Source organism: Colius striatus, chromosome 6 (assembly GCF_028858725.1).
Source record: "Colius striatus isolate bColStr4 chromosome 6, bColStr4.1.hap1, whole genome shotgun sequence".
In the NCBI taxonomy this organism is placed as follows: domain Eukaryota; kingdom Metazoa; phylum Chordata; class Aves; order Coliiformes; family Coliidae; genus Colius; species Colius striatus.
In genome coordinates, this window is record NC_084764.1 from 855,235 (window position 1) to 870,985 (window position 15,751).

General features: G+C 43.1%; 1 protein-coding gene across 2 annotated transcripts in view; it reads right to left on the reverse strand.

Moving 5' to 3' along the window:
* DCAF5 (DDB1 and CUL4 associated factor 5) overlaps positions 1-15,751 on the reverse strand; it is a 53,440-nt gene that overhangs the window by 37,151 nt on the left and 538 nt on the right. The window contains exons 2-5 of one of the 2 annotated variants that reach the window (XM_061998879.1): positions 8,905-9,048; positions 4,969-5,005; positions 2,772-2,911; positions 1,825-1,954 (exon numbers count right to left, since the gene is read on the reverse strand). In XM_061998879.1, the coding sequence (XP_061854863.1) occupies positions 1,825-1,954; positions 2,772-2,911; positions 4,969-5,005; positions 8,905-9,048 (451 nt within the window). The remainder of the gene's footprint in view (positions 1-1,824; positions 1,955-2,771; positions 2,912-4,968; positions 5,006-8,904; positions 9,049-15,751) is intronic. The other variant, XM_061998880.1, reaches the window with a different exon arrangement.

Sequence of the window (15,751 nt, forward strand, 5' to 3'; positions counted from 1 at the left end):
CACAGAAGAAAACCTAAATTCTGGCTGCCACTTCTTCACCGGGGAGAGGATTGTACCTTAACTGATCTGCAAATCAATAAGCTGTTTCCTCAAAAACAAAGTGACTTGTCCCCAAATGCACTAAATATCAAGCTCCGTACTTCTAGATTAGCAAACTAGAGCTACAGAGACCAGTGGGAGCTTTGGCAACACTCTGTTACTTTAATAGAGACTAAAAATGCAGTCTGATTTATTTAAATGTGAGGGACTGGCAGCCTGCTGGCAGGACACTGCTCACTGAAGAGTCCTCTTCCCTCAGTGTTTCCTGGGAACAAACTGCCATGACAAGAGAGTGCATTAGGCCATTTTCTTTCCCTCAGCCAAGCATACTCCTTCTCACTGAGTTTTGGGCACATCTTTCATCAAGCAAAGGAAGAAAGCTGATGGCTGTCCCAGAAAAATGGCAGTTGAAAGCAGACTTATCACCTGCATTCCTTTAATTTACAGCTTGCTCAGCCTGAGTATGAGGCTCTAAACATGAGCCAATGGCAGAGGAGCAGCTGTCTCTTACCATCTACCTTCCTGTTTCCAGTCTTCTAGGGAAGATAGACAACTTCCTAATTCCTAGTTAAATTTTACCACACCTCAGTTTAACAGCAGATTGTACAAGAGCTGCCAACAAAGGCTCTGGCAAACTTTTCAGACGTTGGTGAGCTGCAGAGCCAGCAGCAGCAGCAGCAAACCCTGATCCAAGCTTAAAAATCAGAATCGATTCAAACCATTAATAGTTACCATTTAAGAACAAGAAACCCTCCTGAAACTATCATTTGGTTGCTGTTGGAATAGATGTCTAAACATTGACATCTTTTTTTAAGCCAGTTATAATTAACTTCATATGAGATTGCTTTTTCTGTCTGTACAGTACAGACCCAACAAGGATTTTTAGTGATAGGCACTTCTAAATGTGCCAAGAAATTCACCATTAAGGGGAGTCTCAAGTGCATTCTACAGGAAACTAAATAGCTGAGACCACTGTAAACCAAGTATTACTTGTCTTCCCCTCTTCACTTGTTTTTTAGATGATCCTTTCTATGCTCACACTTTTAACTGGAAACATTTAATAGAGAAGTTGCAGGGGAGACATTTGAGGTGCTCGGTTTCTTTAATCATAATTATCAGGAAAAAGGGGAAATTACTTTCAAAACCTGAAAGACTTAAAAAGACTTCAACAGAAGCTTAATCACTGGTGCGTGCCAAACTCTGGTATCAGACATCCACTTTAGAACCCAGTCTAACCACACTTCATGCTGCAAACTTACTCTCTTGTTTTCTTGTTTAAAACCCTGTGCGCGTCCGTAAGCACGCTGTGCAGCCAAACTGATTGCCCAGGTGTCTGCACCATCCAGGACGTCTTACCAAACTCTTCAGTGCTGTGTAAAATACTGCCTTGACCACACAGCCACTGAAAACTGAGCTGGGTAGAAGAAATAAACTGTTCTACGATGCAGCTTCTTCCAGTATTAGCAAGCCAGGGCTAAAAATAATACTGAGACCTCCACACAACTATCTGAGTTAATCTGCAGTGGTGAGGCCAGGCAGGCCTCTAAAAAAATCACTTAACACTGAAGATCTAGCCATATTTGAAGTCAAATGAGACTGTATGTGTGAAGAAGAATGTTAATTACACAAAACAATTGAATTCAGCTTTATTAACATTGCTGTCAACTTTGTTCTGCATCTTCTCTTACCATTGTATGGTCTGACTTAAGCAAGAGTAGCATATCACCACCTCTCAAGGGAAAGAAACAGCACAGCGTAGGACCAGGACAGCCAGCTCATTCATACCTCTGAGGCTTACGGATGTCCCACAGTCCCACACCTTCCTTAGAGTTGGCAGTAGCGAGTAATCTGGGTTCTACTGGATTAAACATCACACTGTGAAAGGCTGATGGGTAGTGTGCCAAGCAGAAGGGTTCTGTTGAAAAAGACGAGATTTCAGACATAAGAACAAGCACTGCACACAACTGATGCAGTAGGTTTAGCAGCTTAATATGGAAGCAGCTTAACAAGATCTGAAGATAATGGAGACATGTTCAAACCATTTCTCAAGCTTACATATCCAAAGCAATTAAAAACCTCAGGTTTTAAAATCCACCCATGTGTACATTAACTTTGTCTAAATATGGAAAAGGACATGTTCTAGGTTTCAAGACACCACTTCAGCAACAGGCAGTTCTCCTAAAAAACACATGTTGCAGTGTTTTGAGAAGCTGCAGGTCTGTTACAAAAATCAACAGAATTCAGTTCTGGTTTAGAAACCAAGAATGAAGTAATAATTCAGCTTTACTCTTATATAATAAGAGCTCTAAGGTTCCATACAATCAGGAAATATAACACACAGGAACAACTCCCAGCATCACAGAGAAGCATATAAATAGCCTAGGAAAATTATTAAACTCATAAACCAAAACATTCCTAATTGATTTCAAGTTTAGCAAGACACATTTATTGAAGAAACATGTCCTCCATTGCTTCTTCACTCAAGTCAAAGCCTAACCATACCAAGTTCTACACTAGCCTGCACTAAATGCTGCTAATTTATGAGTCATGTAAGACAGTAACATTGAACTCAAAGACCAAGGCTTGCCTATCACCAGTCACAAGAATTATGCCTCACTTTCACCCGTTTCCAACATTCTTTGTCTCAGCTATGGTAGATAAATAACTTTTTCCTTCCCTGCCGTGCCCAAATTCTTGCCAGATCAATGACATTTTCCATCTAGAGACCTCACCTCCATGGGAGGACTCTCGGATGTCCCAGATGAGAACCCGGCCATCATCTGACGAACTGGCGAAGATGTTGTCATTTACTGGGCTCACTGAAAGGCCATACACTGCGTCTTCATGGGCAAACACATCCAAGGTCTCAGTGCTACAAGAGACACACAATGCTATCATTCCTCATTTTACTGTCATTTTAAAAAGCAAAGCATTTACAGCTTTAACTCCCTAGTAATACTTAGAGACAAGCATTCAATTTTGTAAGGAGACCCTTGTGTTTCATTAGAGTAAAAAACAAGAAGCCCACGTAGAGTGACCAAGATGTCACACTGAGGGGAAAAACCCTCAGACCAGAGCCCACTTATTAAAAACTTCAGATACTGTAAAAAAATAAATCATTAAAAGACTAAGCCCTTCAAAAGTACAGAGATCTCTGCAGCTGTGAGAAAGACAAAGCCCATTCTTCAGCCTTTTCCCAAATTCTTAGATCATTTAAAAAGGAGTAAATAATGGCATGGAGAGGCCAAAAGCTAAATCCCCAAGAGGTAAGATTTTGGGGTTTTTTAACTTCTTTGGCAAGCTCCCATTATTTATTTAGAGAATACATTTTGTATGCAATCTCTGTACCTCATGGAATCTCGACCAAAGAGTTCCCATGTAATTTCAGTGTTTTGCTGACAAGGCAATTGCTGCTCTTAGTGACAAATCATGGAGCAATAACAGAAAGCCCAAAAAAGCAGTAACAGGAAAAGCCATTTAAAAGTATGAAAAAGCAGTTTATAGACCAAGTATTATCATTCAAGAAGATGAAGTAACTCTCTATAGAAATCATTCAGAATTCAGTGTGTCAGACTAGTAAGGTTTCTTTCAGAAGATCACAGAAATAGCCTTAGAGGAATTAATTCTGTATGCATTAAAAGTGGATTTAGCATACCTAAAAAAGCCTGGTAACAAAAGCACATTAAAAATACATATATACCAAAAAGACTTGTTAAAACACCTAAGCAAGACACAGCAGGAAAAAATGTGTTGGAGAAAATGGTCACGGACAAGACCTTGTAGAAGATTTAAAGTCTAAAATTTTGCCACTTCCACATGTAATTAAAAAACCACCAACAAAAACAGAACACCAAATCAAAAATCCTCCCCAGAAAACAAGCACCCTCTAAACCAAAAAAAACACCAAACAAAAAACACACACTCACCCCAAATAACCCAAAATCAAAACAACTCCCCTAACACCAAACATAACATTTCAGAAAAAGGATTAGAAGAGCAAACAAAGTAACTTTTGCCCAGCTCTCAAGTAAGACACACAGAAAAATGAAGATCAAGTATGATGGAAGGCAGATGCACACTGATGAGTTCAATGCAACAAGCTTCAGACAAATCTAGCAAGAAATGTCCAAATTACATTAAACAGGATTCAGGCAACTCAAGAAGATTTGAAGTTTTACACTTCTCTGTTATCCCCCTACTGCTTCTTTATACTTGATTTTCTCAAGTTCATGTTATTTAAATGGTCACTGCTTAAATCTATAGAAGTTGTTAGTGCAGACCAACATTTTAACTTTGCAGTCCTTCCACTTGAAAAGCAGTAAGCTCAGTTAAGACACAGCATCTAAGAACTCCAATCTAATACACTGCCACTACTCAATTGCATTTTGACTAACAGTCTGGTCTTGATAGAGCACAACAGAGCCTAACAGCCAACTGCTTGGGAATTTTGGTATGATGTAAGTACCAAAATAAAATATGCTTCACATTACTGTGGGCAGCTGGGCAGTGGCACCCGAAGTTTTAAAAGGCAGCTAGGTAGGCCAAGCACTAGCTACTTTAAGTACAGGTCAGGTGAGTGTTCTGACAGACAACACCGAGTCCATATGTGCTACAACACTTGTGTATATTCCAGAATAATCTTGCTCTGAACCTCCTCAGAACCTACTATGCTGCCTGCAGGAGAGCAGATGTATTTAATAACCATTCACTTTCTCAAGGTCAAAATGATGCAGAACCCAAGTGCTGAAAAGAAATGAGGTGACAGGGAATACTTCATTCCAGATATGAATGTAGATAAATAAAAAGCATGTTTCAGGATTAAAACATTGTGCCTTTCTCCCAGACCAGTGATTTAAAGTGAAAAGTGCCTCCCGTGAGTTGACATTAAGGGAGCTCTTGAAGCGGTGGAAACAGAAACTGCGTATTTACCTTTCAACGTCGTGGAGTATCACTTGCTCATCATTGCCTATAAAGAGAAATATAAACACTTAACATCGTGTTCCAGTGGTTAAAAAGCATTATAGTGAAAACAAATCAAAAAGCCCCGTTGAGTTATTCTGAAAACAAAACCAAAGCAGTTGCCAAGAGGTCAGCTCTCAGCTCAGTTACGTGAAAGGCTCCACGTGACACCTCCAGTCGGAATGAAACGCACCAATCCATTCCATCTGCTACTGCTTAGCAAATAATTCTGCATAACTGTGTTACTGATGAGTCTTTGTTCAGTTTGAGCCCAAGTTTTGTGACATTTGCAGTAAACAGAAGAATAATATGTGGAGCAAGAGAACACCTTTAGCTGTCAGGCAAATACACTTTTCTTGCTTGGAGGATGCTGCATGAAAGATGATGGAAGACAAAAAGTGACACCATAAGCAAAATGCACCAGCTCAGAGGCCACTGGTTCACAGCCAGTGTTCAGGGCTTTACAGCCATTGAGAAGCCACACACCTGACAGCCAGTGTCATTCCTTTTGTATTAAAAAACAAACCAAGTAACCAGACAATCACTTTTCTTGTCATGACACACATCTACTACAGACAATGGAAACTAACCACGTGCATGCAGACTAAGAGGGCCAAAGCGAAAAGTAACTCCACTGGCTCATGCAGGGTTTTTCAAGCTACAGCAACAGAGTACTTCAGTCTCTGCATTGAATGCTCATTTCTCTAATCTGGTACCTTCTCTTTAGAAATACTGAAGCAGACACACTTTTATATTTAATCCAGAAGAAGAAGAAAACCAACCAGAAAGCCCACAAAGTCATGGTTTTCATGCTGAGCTTTTGTGGTATCAACTTGTGATGCTTTCCTAATGCACATCAAAACTAGAGGCTCTTTGCACAGGCTTCCTGGTTGAACCATGCCAGCTTTAAATTACTGCAGCAGCTCATCTTTTCCATGGTACAATAAGCCAGTCACTTACACCTAAGTGTCCTTTGATCATTAATTGTAGTGGAAACTGCCCATTAGAGTTACACGAAAGCTTTACATCTGGTAAAACTAGTGAAACTACTGTGCTGCCTGTGTAATTCACCAGTCCTAAGTGTGGCCTAATTTCCCCAGCAACAATATTTCCTCAAGTAGACATTTCTGCTCCTCTCTCTCCACACAGTATGAACACGAGAATCATTGTAGATGCCTGGCTTCAGGCCTCCAGTTGTCATGGGATCAACGTTCCCTTCCATCACAAGCTCCTAAATGGGAAAGAACGAAAGGAGGGGGTGTGTGGAACAGCCAATGCCTCTGTCTTGTGTGTGGAAGTAGAAGGTGGTGACAAAAATCTAACCACAAGGTGCTTGATTTCTTCTGGTAAGGACTGTTCCCTGCAGAAAGCATCACTGCTCTTCAACCCAGTAGGGTTCTTACTTACAGCATTTAACACAGGAGAGTTCATTCTTTGTTGAGAATAACTTAAGTCGCAATGGTATACACAACTGTCCTATTTATAATCTCTCCTTTCCATACTTCAGTTACCAAGATCATGAAGACAAGAAGTACCTACCCTTCCCTTCAATTACAACTGTGAGGATGAAACACTCAAAGGCATATACAGAACAGCACAGTTAAGGTGGCCTAAACCCCATATCTGTCACATCAGGCCTCTACTGAAACCAATTAAGTTCCCTGTAGGTTTATTTCAGCTTTTCATACACCTAACATGACATGCAAGAAGCCCACGTGGTTTCCTACGAGGGGCTCTCATTTCAAACACTGCTCTATTCCCAGTGTGCATGGACATGAAAGGACAACAGTATTCTTCAGGGATGAGAACTTTGTTAGTATCTTGAGACAGTTTTTTTTCTCCAGAGTTTACATGAAAAGCACTGTCCACTCGGTTTCTGTCTTCCATTTTTGAAATGGCCCCATGTGGTGCATGCTACACATGAGCTCCTTCAAAGCAAACAGCTTTGCAATTCCTTGGATGCGATTCAATTTGTACTGAAGTGGAAAATCCTTTCTCCTCTCCTATCAAGAACTGCTTTAGGGAAAGGTTGTCAGATCCTAAGTCATTAGTAGCTTTATTTGCAGAATGAACTGAGTTGTGTGCACCTTGTGCTAGTTTCCAGACTCTATTTTTTAGGGCTTTGTGGAAGTAAAACTTCCATGACTCGAATAAAACTCCAACTTCAGTACTTGGGGAGGGGAGGTGTGCGATGATCAATAGATCTTAGGGCCCACCATTCCTCCAGATCTTTTTAGAATCTCCCAGAACGTTGTTGAGTGAATAAATATAGTTAGCCCCATTTTACTGACAGATAAAACAGATGGTACATCTAGGCCATGCAGCAAAATGACTCCTTACAAGGGATCCAAGAGTCAGACTCACAGCCATTGCAGATGAGTTCTGTGAATCTTGGTGGAGCAGCTGAAAGAGTTCCTGACTCCTCCAATGGAAATAAATTTCTGGCAGAGGCACAGTGTGTTTATGCAAACTGGAGGAGGAAAAAGAGATGAGAAGGGCCAGTTTGTCTGTGCATCAGCTGTCACAGCTCATCTAACCCGGCATCTTAGTAAAAAATCCACCATAATCAATGATGGAAACCTTTCACTGCAGGTGTTAACTGCAGTGACAAGGTACAGTCAAACCACTCTGCTGCCCTGCCTGTGAAAACAGTAGCCTCTGTCAGCAGAGCCCAACGGACAGAGGGTTGAGTTGGAAATGAGAAAATACCATTACAGCTGGTCCAGCAAGATTTGGCACAGTTCATTCCTTGAATATTCATGTGAGGTTCCATTTGTCTGAATTCAAACTGAAGTAAAACAGACTGCAGCTCAAAATTTCACTGGAATCACTCATGCAGATACATTTATTTGGAGATGGTGTGGCCTGCTGTCTCTCATAAAACAATCGACAGTCCCCAGAATCAGAAGACTGGTATCACCATTTGGCATTTTTAGGGGTTTCTCCACCTGAAAGGTGTCTCTGCATCATTTCATCCTTAAAATTACACAACAACTTCAACTGTTCCATGCCTTTTTTTTTCCCCATCCTAAGATATATTGTAGTTTCAATGCATTTGAATGATGGGAAGCCCCCACCATCCATGTGTACTTAGAATCAATTTATAGCATTGATTTGCAGTTTACAAATCTTGATTCAAAAAAGGTAAGGAAAGACTCTGACCAAGTAGTCTCATAATAGCCTAAAGTCAGTCTAGCTGTATGTTAATGGACATCTGATGGAAGGTACACAAATCCTGTCCATTCTATTATCACATCAGGTGGAGGAAATGAAGTACAGCAAAAAAATTACGGTCTGCATTTTGACAGTCTTGTGTCTTCCCAATTCAATCTTCTCCCCCTACATCAATGCTTCAAAAATCAAGTGGTTAAATAAACCTAAATTCTAGGGTTTATTACCCAGAACAAGTACATGCTCACTTATATTAGTTTTAAACTTAACCTAGTGAGATCTGAGAGAAAGTGATCCACCAACAGATGGCAATAGCCCTTCATTAGCCATCTAAGGGTGCCTTAATATCAGCTAGCAGCAGCAGAGATTTGCAAGCACCAGACCTGAGTGCCAGAGAGGATGCAGAGCCTGCTCTCAGTACAGCTAAGAGGGAATAACAAAAAGCATGTTCCACAGTCTGTACCACAAGTAGGAGCATCCTGGACCTAGAACCCTCATGATAGCTCAAGACACGTTGTGTTTACACCAGGGCTTGGGAAAAGGAGAAGCATCACAAAATTGAAAGTGTTCTAACTACAGAATTCCCTGTTACTGAAGAATCTCCAGCTACTGCTGAAGGACACCTTCCAGATCCACAGTCAAAAAGACTTTTCATACGGGGCAGGATCTTGCTCACAGCTTCTACTCTAAGGCATTCACAATGCAAAAACTCCTGTGAAATCAGGGTGCTCTTACCTCCAGAGAACACTTTTGTATTGCCACTGTTGAAAGCTAGGCAGAAGATGTTAGAGTGATGCTCTCCTTTCAGCTGAACTGGTTTGACTCTCGAGTGGATGGCTTCTTCCATGTGCCACAGAAGGACCCGGCGGTCATCCCCTCCTAGCAGAAAAAAAGCAAATGTGCGTTACTGACTGAGCCATGCATAAACTGATGTCAGAGAAGTTATTTAACTCTGCAGCTATTCATAAAAGGCTTTGCTGAAACCCTAATGAGAACTTTTTAAAAGTGTACTTCCCAAAGGCTTGGCTATCTCAACAGGCATTTACATTGAGAGCCAAGCAGTCAGGTACTCAATTAATACTGATCAAAACAGAGGAATCAGCAGGAAAAGCTGGATTAAACAGCTGCCATTCTGCCAACACAGAGTGACAACCTATAGCAACCTGGAGACTCGGAGTTTTACTGGTATGTAAAATTCTGTGGCAAGCTGCAGATGAATTACATGCCAAACTAACATATGCATGTTGGCAAAATGCTTCTACACCAACTCCTTGTCGTCAGCATCCCTTCTGTTATTCACAAAAGAGGAACTTTTTTTCCCCTTTCACCAACAGCTACATCTCCTCCAGCAGTCTTTGCAAAGCCTTCATAGCACAGGTTGGCTACAGGCCTGATGTGGCCATAAAAAGATTTTACTGAAGCACTCAGAAGTCTGTAGAATGCACAGTTATGCCACGCTTCTAGATCTGTAAAGGTTAAGGCAGACATTTCTCAGGTGAACTCCTGACAAAGAGAATAACAGGTAAAAGAAGTTCAACTTGCTCTTGCTTTACAGCTTGCTGCACCTTCTTCTAACTGCTTGCCTAGGTGCAGTTCTCAGTCCAGAGCTCTATGAAGAAATATATTTAAGTGCCTCATTCTCTCTCTGGTAAACAGTCAGATACAAGATGGACTAAGACTCTGTTCATGCTTCAGTTGCGTTAAACTATTGTTAACTAGGAAGAGAAAGAAATTCAAGATGCTGTTGTATTGTACAGCATCCTCAACATCAATTTTGGATGCCTGCAAAAATCTGAGTAGAGCTTCTTCAAGTCAGACTCAGAATATTTTTAGTTATCTATCTTTAATAGCAAATGAAAGAGAGTGGATTCACAAATCAAAGTGCCACAAGAAACATGCTGATTTGAGTTTAAGAGTTTTACTGCTTCTTTGCACAACTGAAAACACAAACTCAGTACCTTCTGAGTTGCTACATCCTGAAGGGAAGAAGCATGAAACAAAAGACAAAAGCAAACTTGAACTAATTGGTCGTGACTGCTGTTAATCAGGTTTCTTAAAACTTTTCACATCATATGATGCTATTAAGAAGTTTTCCCATGGAAATGAGTTATGTAAAACATCCTTTAAGTTAACGGTCTCTCGGCCTTCACATCTCCTAATAGATTTTATGACAATCACTTTGATAGACAGTACAGCTGCATGTTGTGCTTAACCATACTCCATCAAATTAGTGGTGTATTCCTCCTCCTTATTTTGAACTTTACAGAGCAAACAAGAATACACAATAAAAAGATTTGTGATGCATTTGGTAACTGCTGGGAGTAAGAGTCAAGTGTGATGGGTCCAGAAAAACTCACAGTAGATTACAGCCAACTAAACTGATGGGACCTTAGACTCCTCTGTCTAGAAATAGTAGAGAAAGTTGTATTTGCATTCTAGTGATTGCAGATGAGCTAGTAATAGAGAGATCTACAAATACATGACCATGTTATTCACACTAAAATCAAGACATGATTGTCACACTTTAAGTGGTTACTTTCCAAAGCTGCCAACAAACCGGTCTAAAAGTTATCACTACTTGGCAGGCAGTTCGAGCAACATTTAAGGTTTGTGAAAATCAACATTGCTTCTATCAGACCATATTTATTGTCTTTCAAGGCTTCTGCAAAAGCCATTTCATACTGTTAATTTTTACCACAGCAAACCATTTTGCAGAACCACTGCAGTAAGTCTACACATCCTCCTGCCTGTGAGCACAGCCATCTCAGTGTCATACTCAAACAGCAAGTTCTTTCTTTTGCTTTGGCTTTGTTCTGTTTGGTTTGGTTTTGTTGTCTTAAAAGTAGCACAGACAAACACTATGGGTAGATTAGGCATATTCTACACAACTGAACAGGTCCCAGATGACTCAGCATGGCATATATTCCAGCACGAGCAGCTCACTGCCTCCACAGTCCCTAAACCAAATCATTCTAGTTTTGCCCTGCTTCTGCAACAGCTCTTCCCCCCTAAAAAGTGTCCTGGTCTGGTTACCTTCTAAATAGGTAATCACTAAACTGATATACAGTTAAATTTGGAGGAAGAGTCTATCTCACAGCAACAGTGGTCTACCACAGTCCAGGACTGTTCTTACTAGTCCTAAAATGGTCACTTTTTAAATCACACTTTACACATCTTTACCTCAAAAGTAATATTCCACTACCTTTGCTAAATTCACCCCATTTCCCTGGTTTAGGCTCGTGGTCCTTTGGATTTACAAGGCAATCAAATGGCAGGTGTATTTCCAGTACTTTCTTGCATCACTACAAAACTACAATCGCAGAAAAGCTATTAATTTGTGCACTCTCGACGTAAAAAGAAGCTGAGAGCAAAAGAACATACAAGTGGATTAAGTAAGCCTCAGATTACAGTACTTCCCAGAAGTTATCTTGAAAGTACAGTTTAAAGCAGGGGAAAAAAGTGGGAGGCTCTGATAAAGATACTCGTGTTTGCAAGAGATAGCAGGCACGAAAAATGGCAGTCAGATAAACAAACCAGAAAACATAGCCACTAAACTTGAGGATGGGAGACAGAAAGCCTATTACACAGGCTAAGGAAGGAGGATATGTAAGAAGTTAAATTGCAGAAGAGATGCTTGGCATATCTGAGGGAAGAAGTCAGCTGCATATACATTGCATGTTGAATTTCATTTGCATGCACTGATGATCATGTGTTTCTCAAACTGTTAACAGAGAAATACCACCACCTTGTATATAAAGTAGTGGTGTATATGTCAGTACATAAAGTGTTGCAAAGACACATTTTGTCCAACAGAATCTTTCAGCTCGATCCAGCAGGTAGTTTCAACTACTTTCAGACCACTTACACACTTCTTGTATGTTAATCTTTCCTCTTCCCTTGTGTCACTCTACAGATAAGTCTTTTCTGCTTGTCACATTGCATCTTCTCCTGAGTACTCACCTCCTCATTTCTCTCAATTTCCTTTAATTCTTGTCCTTAAGTCTGTCCCTTCTTCTAGCACTCCTGCCCCAAAACATTAGCATCTCTTTCTCCCCCTCTCTAAAGTGATGCTGTTGAGTCGCACACAGGTACAGCAAAAGCCTGTAAGACTGGCCCACAACCCAACCTGTTGATCTCAACTGTTTTTACTTGAAAATGTGGCTAGGAACAAAATTAATTCCTTTTAAAGGTGCAATCTCCAATATATGATTTAAAGAAGTTAGGATAGCAAAAAGTTTCAAACCTGCTTTCAAAAGGCCTGCTGAGACTTGTCTACACTGCAGGTCTCTCCAAAAATCCTAACAGGAAAACTATCAGGAACTGTAATATAAACCCTGTTTAAGCAGTTTGAAGTGTTTACTGGAACAGTAATCGTTAGGCTTACAGACTTGCTTCTGGGAGATGGATCAAAAATAAAGTGGGACACATCCCCAAGAAAAGCATTCCAGCCAATACTGATGAGAGCAGCACTAATTGGGATGCAGGCTAGCGCTGAAATGGCATCAGCACAGCCACTACGAATGCACTGTTTCAGCTGTACTTGAAACAGCTCTAACAAGGTCTAAGCTGTTAACAAGTCAATTAGCTGAAGCAGACTTCTCTAGTTTAAGAATATTCTTAAGAATATACATATTACTTAAGACTGAACAAGTGAAAAGACTGTTTGCACTCTTCCATCTCACACGCTCCAATATCCCTGTTAACTCTTAGCTGCTCTAAGTGCAGAAGGAAGCATCTAATGTGTCATCCTTACCCCAGTGCTCTATCTTGACAGAGGAGAGACCCACATGCCATCTATTCTACGGCTTTATCTGCATTTGGAACTCTTTTGAAGCAACTCTTCTATAAAACTTCAGACCAGAGGCAGCTCACACCATTCATTACCTTTCATCCAAACTCTCCTTCTGACCCTTTATTTTTCTGCTTTTGCTATTTCTTAAGAGTTTCAAGAACAAGCATGACCTTTAAAAAAAAAAAAAAGGAGCGTTTTGAGTGTGATTTGAATGAAGCCTGGGCTTATAGTGGCATGAAATTTGACAGAGTATCCATAAATCTGTTGCCTTCTTATTCCTGACTAAAGAACAAAGCTGTGTCACATACAGTATTCCAGATCTTGTGGTCACAGATAAACATAAAACTTTGTTAAAAGCGATGACCACAATCAGAGCTCTTCGTTTTCTCAGGGCATCAGCACAAGGTCAGACTTCAGGTAATCTGCTCTTAATTATCCCAAACTTGTGCACCGCTAACACACATAACTTAAGCACCCTCTTCTCACCTCTGGGGTTTTTTTGTTTTACTCGCTTCCCAGTCATTTCATGACACTTAGGAGGGTGGAATTCTTGTACCATTTATCTCCTACATACAGAGGAAAAGCTTAACCCCTTGAAATATTCTGTAGCTTTATGAGAAGCTAGGAAATTGAAAATTGGGCGTAGTTTGAAAGCCTGCCTTTTACGTACACTTCATCAGATGCCTACCTGATCGGAAATCTTCTGCCTCCATTCTCTCGCTGCACCTTCCTTGACCCAGAGAGTTTGAATAAAATTGTTAAAAGACCCTTTCAGTCCTCAACTTTTATGCTTCAACTGAAAGAATGGATGCCAAGATGTGCATCAGTGATAGGAAAAGTGTGTCCTGAGGCTTTCTTGAGCAAGAAGAACAAAAAACACTGATGATGTTTCCATCGCTTTTTGTGGAAAATAAAAACACAGCAACAAATGCACCTGAGCTCTTGTAGTACTTGGTAAGTAGAAATATATAATTCTTCTTCCTACTGGAGAAGGACCAGTACAAACCAGCATGCCAACACTGGTATGTTTGGGAACTTCAGAACACAGGAATCAGCATTGCCTTCCAATATACACACATGCACATACACATATATAAATACAGAGATGTGTGTTAAATAGACATACATATATATGTGAGATAAATGGATGTGTAGCTCAAAAGTTGCAGATAAAAGAATACCTGACAGTAACACCTAAGATCCTTCATAGACAGGTTCCAGAAATAACTAGACTCTTAAGTTTCTTCGGGTAAGAAAGTTACATTTAGGAATGTCTCAGTGTATCAGCATCCGCTCTATGTTTATAACATGCTTTTATTCTGCTCTTGTTTAAAGGTACTCAAACAGCCATACTAACTTTTTATTGAACGCCCCAGTCATTTCTGGAGTTATCATTGACACCTTTGTGTGACACAGCCCGCCTCTGCCCAGACGCCAGGGCAAGGCAATATGCAGCCGGCTCAGCCATGCCCCCACCACCTTCCTCAGTAGCCGTGTCGCCGTACTTAGAGCCCACCAGAAGGTGGCCAGGCAGAATCGAGACCCTCTCGCCCCTCCTCCACCCCCGGCCGGCAACCAGGCCATTACCCTCCTGCAAACGGAGGGACCACTCGCAACAAAGCTGCTACGGCCTTACGCGACGGAGCTCGGCAAGACCCCCGAGGGCCGTTGCCCCATACGGCGGGGAACGCGCCCTCCCTGCTGCAGCCCGGCCCCGGGGGAGGGAGCTGCCGACAGCCCCATCCCGCAGGAAGGCCGGACGAGTGGGACCGTTCCCTCGAGCTCGCCTCCCCGTTGGGCGTGGGGCGGCGGGGACACGACGGGCCTGCACCGGGCACGGCGCTCAGCGGCCTGGCCCTCCCCGGGGCAGCGCGGCAGGGGCGGCCCGCGCCGGCCCGACCGCCCCCTCCCCGCCGCCACCAAGGGCTCTGCCCGCTGCAGCGGGGCTGGGGTCCCCCGGCTCGGCGGGACAGGAGCGCCGCGGCCCCTCAGGGCCCCAGCCCCCGGGGCGCCGCGCCGTGCCCCGCCGCGGGCGGGATAGGCCCTCGATTCCCCGGCCTGTCGCTAAGAGCCGCCCGAGGAGAGCGCGGCCTGCAGCGCCCGGCCAGGCCCCGGCCTGAAGTTGCCTCCTTCCCCCCGCCGCTCCTCCGAGCCCGGAGGCGGGGAAGGAGGAAGAGACACCTGCGCCGAGCGTGCTGGGGCGGAGGGAGGCGGGTAGCCGGCCGCCGGTCCCGGCAGCCCCTCCCCAGCTGAGGGGAAGGGGGTGCAGAGCCTTCCCCCCTTCTCGGCGGCGCAGCTGATGTCAAGCCCTCACGTCCCTCCTACCTGACAGCATCCCCCCGCCACCCCCAGGCTCCCTCAGCCCCGGGCGGGCAACAGGAGGGACTTGATCCAAAAAACATCACCACGACATTAATCGTGTCACCCCCTTCCGAAACGCGCCCTGTAAGGGGAGGAAGGAGGAGGAACAAAACAAAACCCCACTCCCTTCCCCCAAAAAGATGATGTGGGGGGTGGTCCCTAAGTGACCGGTCCCTCCATTAAACCGATCCGCTTCCCCGCCCGACACCGACTGCAGCCGGCCGCGGGCAAACTCCGGCCCGCTGCCCGCCCGGCCCCCGGCAGCGGCCGCTGACCCCCGCCCGGCCCCCCGAGAGCCGGCCCGAGGCACGGCGCTGACAAATGTCACCCGGCGCCCACAATGCACGCCGCCGGATCATTCCCCCTCCGTCGCCGTCGTCCCCGAAATACTAAAAATTCCCTTGTAAAGGGCAAAACACAGGAGGCACC